Raw genomic sequence first — 19,659 nt, 5'->3', positions numbered from 1 at the left:
ACTGATGGGAGTTAGGCACTAATCTACTGGATAGTGTGAAATGGCACGTTACATCATTGTGATATTTTTTGTTCTCGTCACAGCCATACGTTTATCTTTTGAGATATCGCGCTTCGTAAGTTGTACACCATATATATAAGTATATTTTTGAAAGGTTGTTTATCTTTTGCGATATCCCAACTTTAATTTTTCCAAGCGTTGATCATTTCTAAATAAACTAAATTTCCTGTTGTTTTCTAACTAAAACTTGATCAACTATACTTGATTTGTAGGAGTTACTAATCGCAATATGTCACAGATGCAAGCAGAGTCGGTGATATTAGCATTAGTAGAAAACAACAATAGAGAATCAATTAGGATCATTTATTTGAGTGAAGAGAAAAAGAAAGGTGGGTGGGTCCATATACTCGGTGTTGATAAAGTCCATTGTCTATAAGCTTCTAGGATCTTAATTATGTGGTTCATATTTATTCCCCAGCATCTTTTGTGCCTGCCGCCTTTATAGCCAAACGGGATAAAAGTGAAGAATCAGATATTCTTCTGAAATAAAAACCTCTGACTTTGAGATAATCAGTAAGAAAGATCGTGTGGTGTGTAAAAAAGGGCTTAGACCAGTGAAACTATTTATGGACCAACTGTTCCTTTTGGATTTCGAGTGTGGTAGAAGTGGGGTCAAAGTGTAGTAAGAAACAGTGTTGGGGGACAACTGTCGCAGTATGGTACTTATAATTTCAAGTGGTTAAAAACTTAAAATATAATTTCAGTATCTGCTGGTACTTATAAATATATGTCTATTCATCTCTTACCTATCAATAATCAATATATCTTTAACAAAAAAATCAAATCTATTTAAGATAATATACAAATAGGAAAAGATGGAGGAATAGCTCTCACAACCTCCTTACGCAAATTTGTATTTTATCGTTCGCTGTTGAAATTTTACTTGGAAGCCCCAAAAAGCCACAGAAGAAGTGTGATCTGACGGAAAGATAACTTCGACACAAGTTGAACAACCACTTCTTTTTCAATCAACAATGATATAATGCTTGTTTTGGAAATATATATATATATATATCAATTAAACTTCGAAATGGGAACGAAAGAGTGCTTGTGACCATACTTTATCGGAAATGGTATGAGTAACTTATCAGCAATATCAGCAAGAAGAAACTCATATATCAAAACGTCATTTGCGGGGGCTGTTGCAAGAAGAAAACAAGTTTGATCTTTTCCCTTCAAAAATGTTTCGTCAAAAGTGCTTAAGTGTATTAGAAAAGAAGGAAGATGCATGCCGTGCTAACGCTTTTAGGGGCCTAAGGCAATTTTTCTTTTGACACACCTAATGCAAAATTTTCTCAAATGATATATTCATATAAGATTTTGGTATGTTTACAAAGAACTAAACTGGTAGACACATAACAATGTTTATAATTAAAATCTAAAAAAAGAATCCCAACTAAAATATAGAGAAAAATATGTATGATCAATCAAACTCCATAGATATGCATGTGTGTAAGCATCTATAACACTAACTAATGTATTGTGTATATAAATATGAGGCCCTAAATTTTAACTAAAACCTATAGGGCCTAAGGCTCTCGCACGGGGTGAGCACGGCTTTCATGCATCAAAGTCCATTGAAATTTTTTCACAGATCCTCTGGATCGTTAAATGTCATGTAAGAACAAATAGTACAAGTTGAGTCTAGGGATATAGTTCCTACAACATCTCCCTCTACAATCAGGATCCACCCTGGGCCAAACCTAACAAAATATTCGCATTAAACCTTCAAAATTTTTGAAAATTTTTATATGAATATAAGTTCCCAAATTTATAAAAGTAAAGTTTTAAGTCCCCGAAATTTAAAATTTTCTTTTTACTAGTCTACAGCCCCTAAATTTCAGAGCCGGTAAGATCCTCTGGACCGTTAAATGTCATGTAAGAACAAATAGTACAAGTTGAGTCTAGGGATATAGTTCCTACAACATCTCCCTCTACAATCAGGATCCACCCTGGGCCAAACCTAACGAAATATTCGCATTAAACCTTCAAAATTTTTGAAAATTTTTATATGAATATAAATTCCCAAATTTATAAAAGTAAAGTTTTAAGTCCCCGAAATTTAAAATTTTCTTTTTACTAGTCTACAGCCCCTAAATTTCAGAGCCGGTCATGTCTACAATATAAGTGTTCTTGGCTGTTTCGTGTCACAGAGCCATCAACAAGAGTGTACAGGGGTCTGACTGTACGATTTATAAACTTTACATAATTTTCATCAATTAGTGATGAAGTGTAACCTCAGATATTTCTGTATATATAAACTTACAAACGTAAGAGTTACACTTCATCACTAATTGATGAAGATCATATAACATATTATCAAATGAAACTTATCTGAATAGAAATAAATACTCCAAAAGAAAGCAATAACAGCTTAAAATAGTCTTAAAGCAATATCATAAATAAACAAGCCAAACCGGCAACAAACATAACATTGTTTTATCTAAGGGCCTTCCCTTAGAAATTATTATAAGTTTTGAAACCAACCAAAAGCATAAAAGAACGAGTCTGATTCATTAGAGAATCATCAGAGAATAGTCTTCTCACTCGAAAACATTATTTGAAAAAGATATAAAGAGAACCAAATAGTTTAAGAACAGTGAAACAGCTCTCACTGACCATCATCGCAGTTAAGCATGCCTTTAACCCTTCGAATAGTGGAGCTAACCAAGGTATGGACTTTGGTGGTCCATTCATTCATTTGGTCTTCATCGAAGTTAGTCGAACCAGTGGCGAGGATCTGGAAAGCCACCGTGAGGAGCGTCTTACAATCGTCGAGGCCACCGTCTAGCTCAGCAGCGGCGGAAGGACGGCCGTCACTGGAGATGATGAAACCGGACGGGAGGATTGGAATGCCTGAAGGGTCGACATTGCCTGAAAAGGCAGCGAGAGCTGTCATTAGGTCGACTGGAGCGTAGACCACCATACCTCCTAATGCGTCTATGAAGCTGTCTTGTATTATCATCAGGTCACCATTCTGTGTTTCACTTGAAGGCTATATAATATACACATATATACAGATAAACCAACATTAGTTATCAGGTCAAAAGAATCAAAGTTAATGCAATGATAAATACATCAAACTGCAATGTAAATACTTCCATGAGAAAATAATATAGATGCGGGTTACTTTAAAAACATAGAATATTTGATATGTTATAGAGATGATGAATCAACTTGCAGTTGGTGACAACTAAAATGTAAACATATATGAACATATTTAACTTGACTCATCTATCCATTGATTTTTTTTTGCACTTTGTGTATAACATCTCTATTGAAAATTTTAATGTTATATTAGGTAAATCCTATAATTAAACAATAAGAAAGTATGAGTAATATATACCTTGAGGATATTCACACAATTCTTATTGTCTGTTCCAGTGACAAAGCGAGCGACCTCAGTGACCGGACTCGCTTGGCAGAGAGCGTCCCACTATTTTTTACATACAACAAATAGGTTTCTTGTTAACTGACAACAATGTGAAAAAAACTACTACAATTGTAACAACTGATTAGATGTGGACTTGTTCAATCAAAAGATTCTTACCTGGTGGCGAACCTCAAGACTTTTCAGGAAGTTGTAGACCTGGAGAGGAGCGAGAGGGAGAGACAAAGATAAACCAGCGCAGACAATGAGACCGGCCGGTTGACCTACTTCTTCGTTTACCCGCACCGCAATTCTAATTCCGCTACTGTTGGTTACATTCTGTTGCGGAAATTCGGCTTTTCCAGGCATTTTTAGTATCCATGCAAAATTCTTCAACATTCTTTCTCCTAATTTCATGACGCTCTTTCTTCCGTCTATGGTTCCCACAACTATATAAAAAGAAGATAAAGTATTTTAAAGTATTAATTAGGCACTATAAGAGATTCGTGTTTAGGAGGGTGCTTAGACGTCGTCTACACCAATTTTTAAAACATTAGTTTTAAAAAAAATAAAAAATAAAATTAAAAGACGTCTGAATGTTGTGTATATCAATTTTTTTAATGTTTTTAAAAAATTTAAAGACGTGCGTCTGAATGTTATCTATATCTTAGAACACTAATATATATAAAAGGATTTTTACCTAATAAAACTAGCACTTGTCAGCATAGTTGTTGCATATTAGAGTTTTTTTTTTTATCAAAGCTCTAAATATTATGAATAAAAATCGTTTGGCAATCACAGATCACAAATATTAATTTGGCCAGATTGATATTTATATAGTATGGGATTCTAATAGATAATATAAGTACCTCCGGGGTAGTCCGTCGCTGGGAAGTCAGAGACTGAGTAGAGAGACAGCCTCTCACACATTCTCTCAAGAGTAGCGGTCCAACGGCGAGCTCCGTAGCCAAAGCCGCCGCATAAGAGGTCTCTGTAAATCCGATGCGCCCGCACTTTATCATTTACTTCCACGTGCTCTATCCACGTCACCTGTTCGTTTTTTTTCTCTCATAGTTTTAGTTTCTATATGGAATTGCCAAAATATAATTGCCATGTTTTTTTAAAAAAACTTCTAAAAAATAAAAAAATTGCCACGTTTATATGTTTTGACTAATTTTGTTTTCCAGCAAAATAGTGTGGTGGTATATTGTAAAATAATGATCAAATTGACCATTTCTACAAAAAAAGTATATGATCGAATCACATTATAATTTTTGATTAAGCATGTAACTGAAAAAGCACTTTGGATTACAGTAAATGAATCAGTCAGATTCTATTTCTTAATATATGAATATATTTCTTTATAATCTCACTAGAAGTTATTAATCAAATTTGAAGTGATTTGACAACCAAAACGAAATCTAATAGTTTTTGATTTAAAAACCCTGGTTAGATGCTATTTTAATAAGATATACTAAATTATGATATACTCTTTCAAAAGGTGAATATATTTTTTTAAATTTTTTTTAAATAAAATAATTTTTATATTTGAGTTTTTATAATCATATTTGTGTTTAATATTAATTTAATTTGATAAAATAGTCTTTTAAATAAATAAAATATATAGCTGGACATAACATTTATAAATATGTCATATTCATATTTTAATAGAATAAATATGAAACTATTTAAAATAAGTAAAAGTATATATAAAATTCTATTTAGACAAACATATGAGAAGAGAGGAGACCTTAGAGTGACCATTGGGCAAGGCTTGGATGAGACAACCGGAAGGACGTTTGGAGCAAGCCGGAGTCTCAAAGTCCGAGGCTACTTGATGGTACGAAACATCAGCAATCACCCATACATCTTCCTCCAATTGTTGACAACATCTTAGGATCATAAACTCTCTCGGTGGCAGCAATGGCGACAGTATGTGCAGTTGCTCATACATCTAGTTAATGTATCAGCCCATTATTAAGAGTTAAACGTAAAATTTGAAAATATTATAAGATTCATACCAATTTGGAGAAGTTTCTTTGTGGATCCATGGATTCCAGCACGTGAATCGTTTTAGCTTCACTCACAATTGTTGAGAAAAGATTCGCCCATTTCTCCTGTAACAATTTATATTTTAAAGCTGAAATAAATTTATGAAAAAAGAGTTTCTTCATTTTCTTATATTCATGGCATATACTGTTTACAGTGCTAAGCCTAACATTTTAGAAGTTCAGGACAAATATGGATGTACAATATACTTGGTTAACTATTTGGTAAAGTAAAAAATAAATGTTAGGCCCTAAAATTTGTCATGTGAAGACACCTTTAACAAGGGGTTCTTAACAAGTATCTAGACATTTTAATAATGAAACGAATTATAAACCGATGAGAGAAATTTAGATTTTGTTGAGTTGTATCTTATCTCAGATATATTCACCAAAAATTCGAAGAAGCTTTGGTACACATGTCACACTTTTACTGATCTAATTTTTTTTAAAAAATTATTTAAATAATATAATGTTAACAAAAATATTAATTTACTTTTTGACAACAAATATATTAATATTTTATTTAGGTAGATATTATGAAAAGTATCTAACCAGTTATCATCCTCTGAGAAGGAGTATGGGACAAAAACTCATTTTGAAAAGCATTGAACAGGGCTCTGCTATTAAAATATAGAAAAAATAAGTATATATCTTTTTGGTTAAGTTTAAATAATATCACGTACCGTATCTAAAAGCATGTTCACCAAGTTTTTGGCATCCATTGGAATCACCGAAACTTCTTTGGAAGATTCAATACGAGCACTTGAACTGTTGAAATGGCTGACCTTGGGAAACGTTTTCTCATAGTACTTTTGATCAATGATGAGTCTACCATCGATTGACGACTTGATCCACATTTGTTCTTCAGTTCGAATCAGAGTTATTACCTCCGTCACGGCAGTTACCATCGCTTCAGTCATCATCATTTTCTCCATTTGAGATGGCGGCTGGAAACGTTGCAGTAGCATAGGCATTAGCGCCTGAGGTGGCTGGGCGATGTTTATGCGTTCACGAGAGTATGGTTCTCCAACCAAGCTTGGTGGCTCCACGAGATAGTTGGAAGAGGTCCCATATGCGACATGTGGATTGTTGGAAGCTGGTGGATATAGTGGTGGACCATGGGGATAGACCAAAGCGTTGACGTTAGGGTTTGAGTGGCCTTCGCTCTGGTTCACCAGATTTGAAAGTCTGTCACGCTGATATTCATATTTTGATCGATAAAAACGTTAGCAATGTAGATTTATACACTTTAGTTTAAGAGAAAGCATGTCAGTTTATACACTTTACGAATCGATTAAATCGACTGAGGTGTGATAATTAAATAGATATCTCTAATATAGAAAAGGAAATGTAAAAAAAACATTCATCTATAAAATACAGTTGCATGGAGAAAAGTTTGTGAATTTGATACTTATATTTAATGGAAAGCAGTTTTACTGTAAACAAAACAAAGAAATAAGTCATTAATATTTTGTCTGTTTATGTTGATGATAAAAAAATCATTAATATTTTGTAATGTAGAATTATGAGATTAAAATAGTTGACTTATTAATTAAAAATTGACATTTGTCTAAAGAGTTCTATTAACATCATTGTAAAGGGAATATATGTGTAAAGCATAACTTTCAATTAAAATTGGTTTTATAAGTTTAGCATTGAAGTTCTAATATCATTATAAACATTTTTACTTTATTCGTTGTCTGAAATAATTTGGTTGCATAATTTTTCCATAAAATTTTTAATATCATTTTGAAAGCTTTTCAACTAGTTACTAATATATTTAATATATTAAATGAACGGTATATAACTATATTTAGGGCAGTGTAAAAGCAATGGCCGTGGGTGCAGTTTCACGCGTTTGCGGATGGTTGCGATTTTAAACATTTTTAAGAGATTTATACGACTTATAAAACAGTTAGAAACTAGTATGTTTATGAAATATTCATGTCTAGTTAACTACAAAATGCAAACGTTAAATAATAAAATAACAATATCTATATTTTATAAAATTGTAAAAGTATGAAAATCATAATATTATAGTAAATATAAATTTTTTATTTATAATATTATACTATTAAAAAAATTAAATTATAGAAAATATTGTTTTTAACATTGTAATATAAACTAAAATATAATATATAGAGAGAGATATTTCTATTATTTCAGTTAAAACTTTTATTGAATACATTTATATTGATTTAAAAAAAAAAATTATTCTCTCACAGTTGTCCGCAGCCGCAAACGCAGCTGTTAAGAATTTTAAAAAGATTTTAAAAAGATTTGAAATGATTTATAATATTTTATTTGATTGTTGCAAAACACCAAAAATCTCTTAAAAAAGCTGCATTCGTGAGTCTGAGTTGTAGCTTTGAAAATAGTTACGCCTCTAATATATAAATTGAACATCAAGTCAAACAAATTCTTAACCATTCTTCTCGGTTCTGTGTTGATTTTGTCAATAATATTGCATGTGTAACAAATAAAAATTGAAAACAAAACAATGTTCTTCTAATGAGTTATTAGAAACAAATTATACGTACTTGATGTAAGTTAATATGTATAGTATGACTCAAAAGTATTAATATAACGTTAATATTTTTTTGTATTATATTTGAAAATTTAATTTATCTGCAGAAATTGGTAAAGTCAAAATATGACAAAGAAACCAGTTTCCAGTTCATGAAAATATATAATTAAAGACATCTGATTTTTTGTGCCAAAAAAAAAAGACATCTGATTTTTAAAATTGGATGTTGAATTTATAAGGATTTATTAAAATATATTACCTTTAGATGAAAGGAAGAAATAGATTCTCTACATTTTAGGGAAACTTATTTTTTCAGTTTACAAAAAAAAAGATGAAAAAGAACATTTGATAATTTTATATCTAATGCAGGTTTATTAAAAAAAATTGTATATACAAATAATTCATAGAAGCAAGTAAAAATCATATAGAATATTTTCATATAAGCGTAAAATTCCAATATTGTAGTGACTAAAATGTGAATTTTACATATATATTTATTATATATTTATCATTAAATAAAAAATGTGAATTTTACAGTGGATTATTTGTTTTAAATTTTTGTATTAACTTATTTATATGAGTTTTTCATTGAAGTTTGTTGTATAAGTTTGAACAATTTTAAAACATTTATCACTAGATTTGATAAACTAGATGGATGGTGAACAGACAAACCCTGAACATAATTCTTCTTTACTTTTTATTATTCTAATCTGTATATACTTCATGGAAACAAGCAAAACTATAAATCGACAAGCTAGAAAGTTCAACTAACAAAATTATTTTTAATTAAAAGACTTTTCTGTTTTGTATATTTATAGATTTATATTGCCTATACATTACCATAAGTATATTAAGTTTAACACTAACCAAGATATTCTAGTGTTAGAATTAAGATAATCATTTAGCAACGGAACACTTGATGAAAATCACAATATGAATTTTTTTTTTTGAAACTGATTTGTTTTTTGAAAATCACAATATGAACTAAAAACTGAAAAAATTATGCATAAAGACACACCTCTTCTCTGAAACGTGCGTTTTGTGCCTGGAGTTTCTGGAGATAGGGTGAGCGTTCCCGTTGCCCAAGAGGAGGGCCACCACATGGAGGGCAAGTCACAGTTGTCAATGCGTGTTGCATTGCTTCGTTTTCACGTCTTATTTTCATATTCTCTGTTCTAAGTGATGCATTGTCTGCTTTTTCACTTTGAGTCTGTAATTTGTTTATTTATAATAAAAATATATATTAATACCGTGTAAAATCTACTGTAGTCTGTAGTTAGAAAAAATCTGATATACATCTATTACTTTGATTTCCACGAATAATAAAAAAAGACTGGTAACTCTCACTTGTTTTAAATAAAGTTAATCAGTTTATGTCGTGTACGGGATTATAGTGTTTAGAAATAAATACTAACTACGACAAAAAATTACTTTTGTTTGTGTTCTTTTGTTTTGAAACCAAAATTTGATTTGTTTTGGTTTAAGTTTCAGTTCTTCTCCCAATTTAAGTCGCTGTGAATCGTCTGGATGAGGACACTCCTTGAAGTACCTAAAATTTTACAAAATATTAGTTATTAATTAAGAAGTTTTCATTTAGAAAAAACTAATTATAAACTAAATTGAGATCTTACGCTTCGAGCCTTTGAATTTGATGATTAGAGTGACGATGGTAAATCTTCTTATCCCCATCGCTTGTGTTAAGCGAAGTCTCATGTTCATCACTTGAACTGCTATCACGACTAGAAGCCATTTTTCAACCCAATTGAAAGGAATATGCATAATCTATTAGCCATTTAAAAGCTATTTATATAGAAAACTGTGAAAGACATATATGGACAAAAAAAATTTACACCATGGACAAATTCTCTTTAACCTCAAATCTTTTATTTCTATTTTGTTTAAAAAATAACTTTCAGTTTTATTAATAATAAATGAAAAGAATATAGCCTTATTTTTTGTCAAAAGAAAATTCAAAACATTTTTTTTGTTACTGATTAAAACTCAAAACATGACAGAATAGAATCTTTATGAAAAAAAATCTCATTACAGATTTTTTTCTTCTATAGACGTTACTGTCAAGGTACTAATGAAATCTTTTTCCATTTATATTTTCACTATAAAGAGATTATTTTCTATTACATTTCGGATTTACATCCAGGTTCCACCTACCATACATTAGATAAAGAACAGAGACATACTTTTAAATTAATAATTTAAGTATATTGTCTAGCTATGATTAAATCAAGGTGGGGTGTTAACAAACAAATGTTGAAATGTGATATTGGATTTTTATCATACTCTAAAATAAAAAATTATAAAGTTTTTTTTTTTTTTTTTTTTTTTTTTTTTTTTTGCTAAAATATTAAAATTATAAAGTTGGGGTCTCCACTTCTAATAATAAGCATTATTTATTCAAATGATTAAAGATAATTAGAGAAGGCAACAAAAGGGCAGATACATTGGCAAAACAAGTTGTCCCTAGAGTATTGCACCACGATTATGTATGCTTGCATTCAGATTAATGAAAGTATGTTGATTTAAAAAAAGGAAGAATGACAAAAAAAACTTTAGATGATTTATTTAATTGCGCTTTACAAATCCAGAGTTGGACTTTTTCATGTAACAATATATATAATGTATGCACAAAACACTATATATATTTTTAAAAATTATATAAAATTTATACACACATATATGTTCAGCGCTATATTTAGCGTATTTAGTTGAAAAACTTTAAATTAAGAATTTAAATTTAATAATACAAACTTTAAATATAAAAATATAACTTTAAATATATTATTTTCTTAGCAAATGATACTTATAAGTTATAACTATTAATTTCAAAATTCTATAAATAATTTTACGAACGAAACAAACGGATTAATTACCATGAACAAAAAAAAAAAAAAAAATTACCATGAACAGTTCTATACAACTGTATTTGAGGCTTTTCATCTATTATTTTAGGAAATATTTTTTAATAAACTATTAATGATAAAATTAATTTGATAAGATTTTCTAGGTAATATAACTTTTATTTATATATAACTAACTATAAAAGTAAAGTACATACAATGAATATATAAAATAAGATTATTTTTACTGATATAAATTGATTTATTTATTTAAATAATATATTTTATAACTAATTATTACAATTATAATTATATATAACAACTTCTGTAAGATAATTTTACCTATATAAATTTATTTGCATATATCTGTATATATATAAAATATAATATTATACAGAGTATTGTAAGTTATCTAATAAATACATAAGAAAAATATTTATTTCTTTGTAGTTATTATAATAATTAGAAACTAAAATTATAGAGAACAAAGTCTTTATAATAAAATGATTCCAGCTAGTATTAATTAATTTATATATATTTATAGTTAATAATAAAATCACAAGACAAATAAATACAAATATATTTAATGCATAAAATTTGATTTTGATAATTATAAATATGATAATACTGTAAATTTGTTTCATTTTATTACAAAATCGTTATCACCTTTTATGGGTTAATTAAAAAAAACACTATCTCTTACAGCTATTATAATCTCTTTTTCTAGTTGTCCTACTTGAAGCTGATTCGTTTGTAGATAATTAAAGAAAGAAATCTGGATATGATATAATAATTTTTTTCCAACCAATGAAATGAAATTACTTTCCTATAAATAACTGACAGTAAAACGCTCAATTGACTCCAACTATACATGTTTATTATTTATTCTCATTCCTAATCCACATATATTTGTTTCCTTACAAATTATATACATATATGATTAGGTCCATAATATTAATTATATGTTTTCCTATTTTGTTCATATTTTTCTGATCAATTTTGTGTCTCATTGGTCGATCATATATATTATAACAGTTAATTTACATATATACAACGTTTGAAAATATATTATTTCATATGAATAATTTGAATTGAGATTTCGTAAGAGTTTTAGAAAATATATTTTGAACCTTATTCTTATCATCTTATGTGGGCTAATTAGAATGATATTATTTTCAGCTTTTTAAAAACTTTATTTCTTTAATTTTTGAAAGTTGACTTTTTTCAAAATACAAAATATATTTTTTCCTAATCCATATATATTTTTGGATTGGTACCAAAGATTTACTTTCCTTACATATTATAGATGTCACATACATCTATTTAGGAAGATCATTGACCAAATTTGGTTAGTGATCTTTTTGAATAAATGTCTGTCACATCTATAATACGTAAATGGATGTAAATCTTTGGTACCAATCTGAATATATATATGGATTAGGAAAAAATATTTTTGTATATTGAAAAAAAGCCAACTTTCAAAAATTAAGGAAATAATTTTTTAAAAAAACTGAAAATAATATCCTTCTAATCAATCCATATAAGATGATATGACTTTGTGGTTCAAGTAAATTACATTTTCTGAAACTCTTATCGAAATCTCAATTCAAATTATTCGTATAAAATAATATATTTTAACATGTTGTATATATGTAAATTCACTGTCATAATATGATCGACCAATGAGACACAAAATTGATCAGTCAAATATGAATAAAAATAGAGAAACATAAAATTAATATTATGGCTAATCATATATGTATATAATTTGTAAGGAAACAAATATATCCGGATTAGGAAATGAGAATAAATAATAAACACATATTGTTATAGCCAATTGAGCGTTTTTTATTGTTAGTTATTTATAGGAAACTAATCTCATTTCATTGATTAAGAAAAAAATATATTCTATTATATCCAGATTTTCTTTCTCTAATTATCTAGAAAAAGAATCAGCTTCAAATAGGACAACTCTTATTAATAGCCGTAAGGGGTAGCGGTTTTTTTTAATTAACCCATAAAAGGTGATAACGATTTTGTAATAAAATGAAACAAATTTACAGTATTATCATATTTATAATTATCAAAATCAAATTTTATGCATTAAATATATTTGTATTTATTTGTCTTGTGATTTTATTATTAACTATAAATATATATAAATTAATTAATAGTAGCTGGAATCATTTTATTATAAAGACTTTCTTCTCTATATTTTAATTTCTAATTATTATAATAAATACAAAGAAATAAATAGTTTTCTTATGTATTTATTAGATGACTTACAATACTCTGTATAATATCATATTTTATTCTATATACAGATATATGCAAATAAATTTATATAGGTAAAATTATCTTACAGAAGTTGTTATATATAATTATAATTGTAATAATTAGTTATAAAATATATTATTTAAAGAAATAAATCAATTTATATCAGTAAAAAATCTTATTTTTATATATTCATTGTATGTACTTTACTTTTATAGTTAATTATATATAAATAATAATTATTACCTAGAAAATCTTATCAAATTAATTTTATCATTAATAGTTTATCATAAAATATTTCCTAAATAATAGATGAAAAGCCTCAAATACAGTTGTATAGAACTGTTCATGGTAATTAATCCTTCTGTTTCGTTTGTAAAATTATTTATAGAATTTTGAAATTAATATTTATAAGTATCATTTGCTAAGAATGATTGTGATTTTAATGTTTTGTGATTTTATTATTAACTATAAATATACATATAAATTAATTAATACTAGTTGGAATCATTTTATTATAAAGACTTTGACAAAATTGTTCATATAAAATAATATATTTTGACAAATTGTATATATATAAATTAACTTTCATAACATGATCGACCATGCACAAAATTGATTAGTAAAATATAAATACAAAATAGAGGAACATGTAATCAATATGGACCTAATCATATACAGTACACATTTAAAAAAATATTAAGCATACTAAGCACCTGACACAAATCTATTTCACAAGATCGCACATTATCTTATTAGACACTAATTTTATTTTTACTATGTTACATTTAGTTAACTAATAAGATTTTTTTTATTCACAGCTTATTTTAATTTTTTATATTTTGATTAGTGACAACTAATTTTAAAATTTTATGTATGTAAAATACCTTCTTACATAATAAAATTTTAGATATCTATATTTTTGTCAACCATGTGAGTTTAATAAAGATACCCACTGAATTTAAAGCGATCTGCTACTCATGAAAAATGCTGCTTCTCTATCCCTATTAAAATTATTTTATATAATTAAATATTAAAACTTAAGAGAATATAAACAATATATTAACAATAAATAAATTGAAAGAAAAGTTTACCGATGTTTACGAGAAGAAGATGTATAGATGATACGAAAGTTTAGAAGGATCTATAAGAATTCCGATTCGAAAAGAAAAAAGAATAGAGAAAAGAAGTTGAATTCAAAGATATGAAAAATCTTATGGGTATGCTAGAAGAAGATATGAAAAATACCCGTGAAAATACTTTCTCTCTATTCTATAAATTTTGGTATATATATAGGATAAGCCGAACATTCTAGAATTGCAAAACTTAAATATTTATTTTTTATTTTATCGTATCTACATGTGTCAGTTGACCTGATCTGTTTTACCTTCGGCCCAAATTCATATAAACTCGTAAATATTTGAGTCCAATATAAAATTATGTTTATATTTAAAAGTCCAGCTAAATTCTAACAATGCTAAAAGATATGTTTGGGCTTTTCAGCTTTTCATTTTAAAAAGCAAAACAAATATAAAAATAAGTATCAAAACAAATCATAGTAAGAAATCATTCGTATATTTTCATCAAAGATAATATTATTGGAAAGCAAAAAATTTCAAAAAAATTTAAATATTTTATATTATTAGTTGATTTTAGACTAAAATTTGATTTAAAGTTTTAATTTTTTTCACTCGGCTATACTATAAATGCTAAAAGTTAGTTTTTACGATAGTGTTTCTTTTTTTTTCCTAGTGATGATAGTGTTATTATCTTTTATGTAACAAAATAATATATTTATAAAAAACATGGCTTACTTTCAAATTATAAAATATTTGTTGAATAATATCAAATCTTCCTAAAAGTATTCTTAGGCTTTTTTTGGCACAAAAACATTCTTAGGCAAGATTACCCAAATTTGGTTCTACTAAGGCTTTTCATTCATCCCCAAAAAACTTCAACTTGTTGGTCCTACAAATTGTTTGGGCCTAATCAAATTGCTCAGCACCTTAATCTACAATAATTAAAAGGAGAATAAGATAGATGGAGAGGGTGTCCACGTTTGCAAAACAAATCAACCACTGAGAAGCTTTTAATTCGCCATGTCAGCCTAGCTGCTGAGTTTTATCGCACAAATAATTCGGGCCAAATATTTCTGTTGGATATAGTTACAACTTTAAAACCCACAAGATCATTTTGTCTATGGCCCTTAACTTACTTAAAATAATATACATGGCCCATATCAGACACATGCCCTAATTTTCAAAAATAATCTCGCCTTCAATTTCGACTTCATCGTTCCAACTCCATGTTTTTCCCGTTTCTCTCCGTTTCTGAGCATTAATCTACCCATTATAATTCATTCATTTATGTTCTTAATTACCATCTTCACTATCTATGATAACTTTTCACATCCTTCTCTTTCTCATTATATATAAACCTCTATGTGGAAGCTTTCATGGAACTATATTAGACATTCTTATATTCCAACAGCATCAGTCGATCGCCATGAAATCGGGTCAACAATCCAGAAAGTCTCATGTTCCATCGTGTACCTAAAACGACATCTCACCAGTTCTATCCGAGTCGGAACTACGGGTCCGTTAGATGGGAGGTCAGATACGCAACCAAAGGTCGGATGCTTATTGGGTTAGAGATGTTCATCATTGACGAACACATATTGGTGTTTTGTAAGCTTTTTTCATTCCGGCAGCATCTCATATAAATTTTGTGGCCTATACATATATTGGTCTACAAAGTGGAACATGCTTACTTATATAAATTTATAACTGAAAGTATCTACATATTATACTGTAAGCGTTATTCTATTTAGTTCAATCAGTATTATACCATGCATGGTTGAGACGATAGAGAGCTTTGTATCAACAGCTTGGAGACCACAAGAAGCTTACCAATAAAATTGATGCTTATCATCTGCGCATTGCTCTTTGACCATTTCCTCCATCCTTAAGTGTTGACTAAGAGTCTAAGAGACAGCCTTCTTACTTCTCTTTTCTTAATTATCTGCAGATATCAATCAGAGAAAATCATGCTTGCGAAGCATACTTCCTCAGGGTGATTAAGATGGGAGCAATGGAGAAGGATGGGTATACACTACGGTTTTGTTGCAATCCACTATGGTTCTGTCCTTTTCTCTCATGTTCATGTTCTTTTAATATATGTATTAACAATACCTCATTGTGTAATGTTCTTGGTTTCTAATCATACAGGACTGTGCCTACAGTTTTCAATAATTTCAGTGCAAATGTGGTGGTTAACGGAGCCACCGTTAATCTTGGATTGTGGAATACTGCAGGTTCTTCATTTATAACTTTTTTTTTGAAGTTTTGAGTTTGTGTTCTTTTGGATATGAGATTTTTGAATTTTGCGTATTTTGAAAAACAGGGCAAGAGGATTACAATAGATTAAGACCACTTAGTTATTGTGGAGCAGATTTTTTCATATTGGCCTTCTCTCTTATCAGTAAAGCCAGTTATGAAAATGTCTCCAAAAAGGTAAAAAAAAAAAACATTCAAAATTCTTTTTTTGGTGTTAGTGTTGTTAACACACACTCTCTCTCTCTCTCACTCATTGTCACACACAAAGTTCACATTTGTGTGGTTGCAGTGGATCCCTGAGTTGAAACATTACGCTCCTGGTGTCCCCATCATTCTCTTTGGCTCAAAGCTCGGTGACATTTTCGTTCTTTGCTTCATCTCTCACTGTTCACTGATTAGTTCTGAGTCAGAATGTTGTTGCTGCTGCTCTCTAGATCTTCGAGATGATAAGCAGTTCTTCATCGACCATCCTGGTGCTGTCCCGATTACTACTGCTCAGGGAGAGGAGCTGAGGAAGCTAATAGATGTTACGTCGAATGCAGTTCCAAATCTCAAGAGGTACACATGACAAACACTGATTTGTGTTACTATTACAACCGGTTTCTTAATGTTAATGTGACTGACTGTCAAATCATTAAGTTTGAATACAGAATGTGAAACTGGTGTTTGACGCAGCCATACGAGTGGTCTTGCAACCTCCGAAGCAAAAGAAGAAGAAGAGCAAAGCGCAGAGGCGTGCTCCGTCCTATGATGATGATGATGATTGGAAAAGATCTGTTTTTTAATTTATTTGTGGTTTTGGTAACATTGCATCAGTGACTTAATAATGGACAGACACCAAGTTTGGTTTTGATCTTTTGTTTGTTTTTAATATTAAATCGAGTTTATTCGAATCAGCATCTTTTGCGTCTTCAATTCAATCCACGTGGCTGTGTATGCCGTCCTGTAGTTATGAGCATGTTTCAAACTCAGCAAATATATTTTTAGATTTTTTTATACATTTATAAATACAAAATAGAAATTTTTTAATTTAAAGGAAACATTTTGAACAATTACTTAAACTACCACATACTTAGTAGTACTTTTCGTTTATCTTAATTTTATTTATCTTCAGTTTAAAAGAGTTAAATAAATATTTATAATTCTAGAGTTAACTAATTTAGACTTAGTGCTTAGATGAGGGATGGAGTATATTATTTTCATAAATAAATAAATAAATACTTAACATTTAAAATAATATTTTTTAAAATAGTTTTAAAAAGAATTTTTGAATTTCAAAAAATTATTTTTAAAAAAATAAAAAATAATAAAAATTTGAGTTTGGAGACATATAATTCGAAAATTTTAAAAATATATTTTTAGATTATTTATTTATTTAAATAATTATTTGTGTTAACATATTATAAAGTAAAGATCAAAGGTTTTTTTTTAAACTTCATATTTCAGGTATTTATGAAAATGTCTATTAAAATCAGGTAAACATGAATGATGATACTAAATATTAAAAATTAAGCAAAATTACAATTCCCTAAATATTTTATAAGCAATTATTTTTAGATAATTTAGTAATTTACTATGATTATAAAATATAACTATGTAGTTAACATAAATCCGCGCGTAGCTAACGAACATTATCTGCCATTTTTGCAAGGCTATCCTCCACAAACTGTGTAAGCTAAATACATTCATAACTCAACATTTTGAAAAGTTAATACATTTACCATAGAATAGAACGCGCAGGTAAATATGTAATTTTCTGCACCATTTCCTACAAAAAGAAGAATATATTTGATGCATCCAAATTTATTTCTATTAGATAAATGTGTCTCCGATTCTTTTTGTCTAAGATATTGGAAAATACAATCAAAAATAAACCATAATATAATTTGTTTTAGTGACTCGGTTTATGCCTATCCCTGGACACTTTTATTATACAATAATTTAATTTGCTTTAGATAAACTACTAAACTATTTAAAATAAAATATAAAAGTAATGAAATAAACATTTAAATATGAGGTTCATATCAACAAAATAAATCAAGTATATACTATTAATTATATTATATAATTTACATGTACTTATGCTATTATATTTTAATTGATTGTTTTATTCGGTTTACTCAATTTAAACGGTTTAAATACCAAAGCATATCTATATATCCTAATTTCCAAAAAGAACATCTGTTCGGTATATTTGGTATCGCCAAATATAATCCACTTTCTCTAGCTCGGTTTGGTTTAGTTTTAGTGGGTTGATTTTACCAGAATAAAACACCTCTAAATAATTTCAGTAGCACATACAATTAGAAAATCAAGTTTATTACCCAAACTACTCTTTTTGTTTTTAAACAATTGATGTTCACCAACTTTCCTATTGTTTTGAAAATACAAAGCTCCCATTACAAACAAAAACATTGAAACATATGATCGATAAATAAACTACCAACACATTTATCAACATACTTTTCCGCGCGTAGCGCGGAGAAAGAGTCTAGTATTTTTAAAAAGAAATAGAGAAAAGGGGAAATTATATTGAAACAATCGGTATGACATTCAAGCTCGTATAAACCCGTTAAGAAAGCGAGCAGATGCTGATTGGAGTACTTTAGTCAGATTCCTTTGTGGAAGACACGATTTTTTCTGAAGAATATAATTTTTTCTGAAGAATACGATTTATAATACTATTATTGACTTACTGTACTAACGTCTGGACAGCTTCTTGGATATCCTCCTCAGCACACATCTTACCCTTTTGTCCTCCTCGTGAGAGTGATCGAGACTTAGTGGTATCGGACTTACTTCAACGAGGTTCTGGCCAATGGAATAAACAGAGGGTAGAGTCTGTGCTTCCTCGTAAACAAAATTTACCTAATCCACCCCAATACCACATGAGCTAGCTACGTATGTCTATTGTTGGCACCGAACAAAGTCGGGACCTATAGTGTTAAATCTGGGTACTATAGATGCGATGGTTGAAATAGAGCATCTAACGTCACACCCAGTCCCTACGATTCAATCTTTTAACTGGAACAAATACGTCTGGTCCGTCAACACATCTCTAACAAGTTTGGGCGCGAGCGCCTATCTATATACTGCCGGACATTGACAGCACAACAACATCGTTCCAAGCTCTCATGATGGCGCCTTCCCTCATTTGTCTCCCGCCCACAGGTATTACCACTGACATTTT

At 29.0% G+C, this 19,659-nt stretch overlaps 1 protein-coding gene and 1 pseudogene across 1 annotated transcript; one reads left to right on the top strand and one right to left on the bottom strand.

Annotated features, from left to right (window-relative positions):
- Positions 1–2,440: 2,440 nt before the first annotated feature.
- On the bottom strand, positions 2,441–10,279 carry LOC108816408 (homeobox-leucine zipper protein HDG10). The gene is made up of 10 exons (XM_018588983.2): positions 9,637–10,279; positions 9,437–9,554; positions 9,024–9,215; positions 6,162–6,674; positions 5,452–5,547; positions 5,181–5,384; positions 4,300–4,480; positions 3,611–3,879; positions 3,407–3,496; positions 2,441–3,055 (listed from the first exon to the last, which is right to left on the bottom strand). The coding sequence occupies exons 1-10, from the start codon at positions 9,753–9,755 to the stop codon at positions 2,672–2,674; spliced, it is 2,166 nt and encodes a 721-aa protein (XP_018444485.1). The 5' UTR covers positions 9,756–10,279; the 3' UTR covers positions 2,441–2,671.
- A 5,087-nt stretch (positions 10,280–15,366) lies between these two features.
- Positions 15,367–17,368, top strand: LOC130497429 (rac-like GTP-binding protein RHO1; annotated as a pseudogene).
- Positions 17,369–19,659: the final 2,291 nt, after the last annotated feature.

The sequence above is a fragment of the Raphanus sativus genome, chromosome 7 (genome assembly GCF_000801105.2).
Source record: "Raphanus sativus cultivar WK10039 chromosome 7, ASM80110v3, whole genome shotgun sequence".
NCBI lineage: Eukaryota > Viridiplantae > Streptophyta > Magnoliopsida > Brassicales > Brassicaceae > Raphanus > Raphanus sativus.
This window is presented reverse-complemented; position numbering and strand designations above follow the sequence as displayed.

What these genes read in the sequence shown, in the direction of transcription:
- LOC108816408 (XM_018588983.2), bottom strand. Translation starts at nt 9,755, where the DNA reads ATGGCTTCTAGTCGTGATAGCAGTTCAAGTGATGAACATGAGACTTCG. An exon ending in ACGCACGTTTCAGAGAAGAG is followed by an intron (nt 6,675 to 9,023) that starts GTGTGTCTTTAT and finishes TATGAATATCAG; the next exon opens with CGTGACAGACTTTCAAATCT. An exon ending in TGAACATGCTTTTAGATACG is followed by an intron (nt 5,548 to 6,161) that starts GTACGTGATATT and finishes AAATTGTTACAG; the next exon opens with GAGAAATGGGCGAATCTTTT.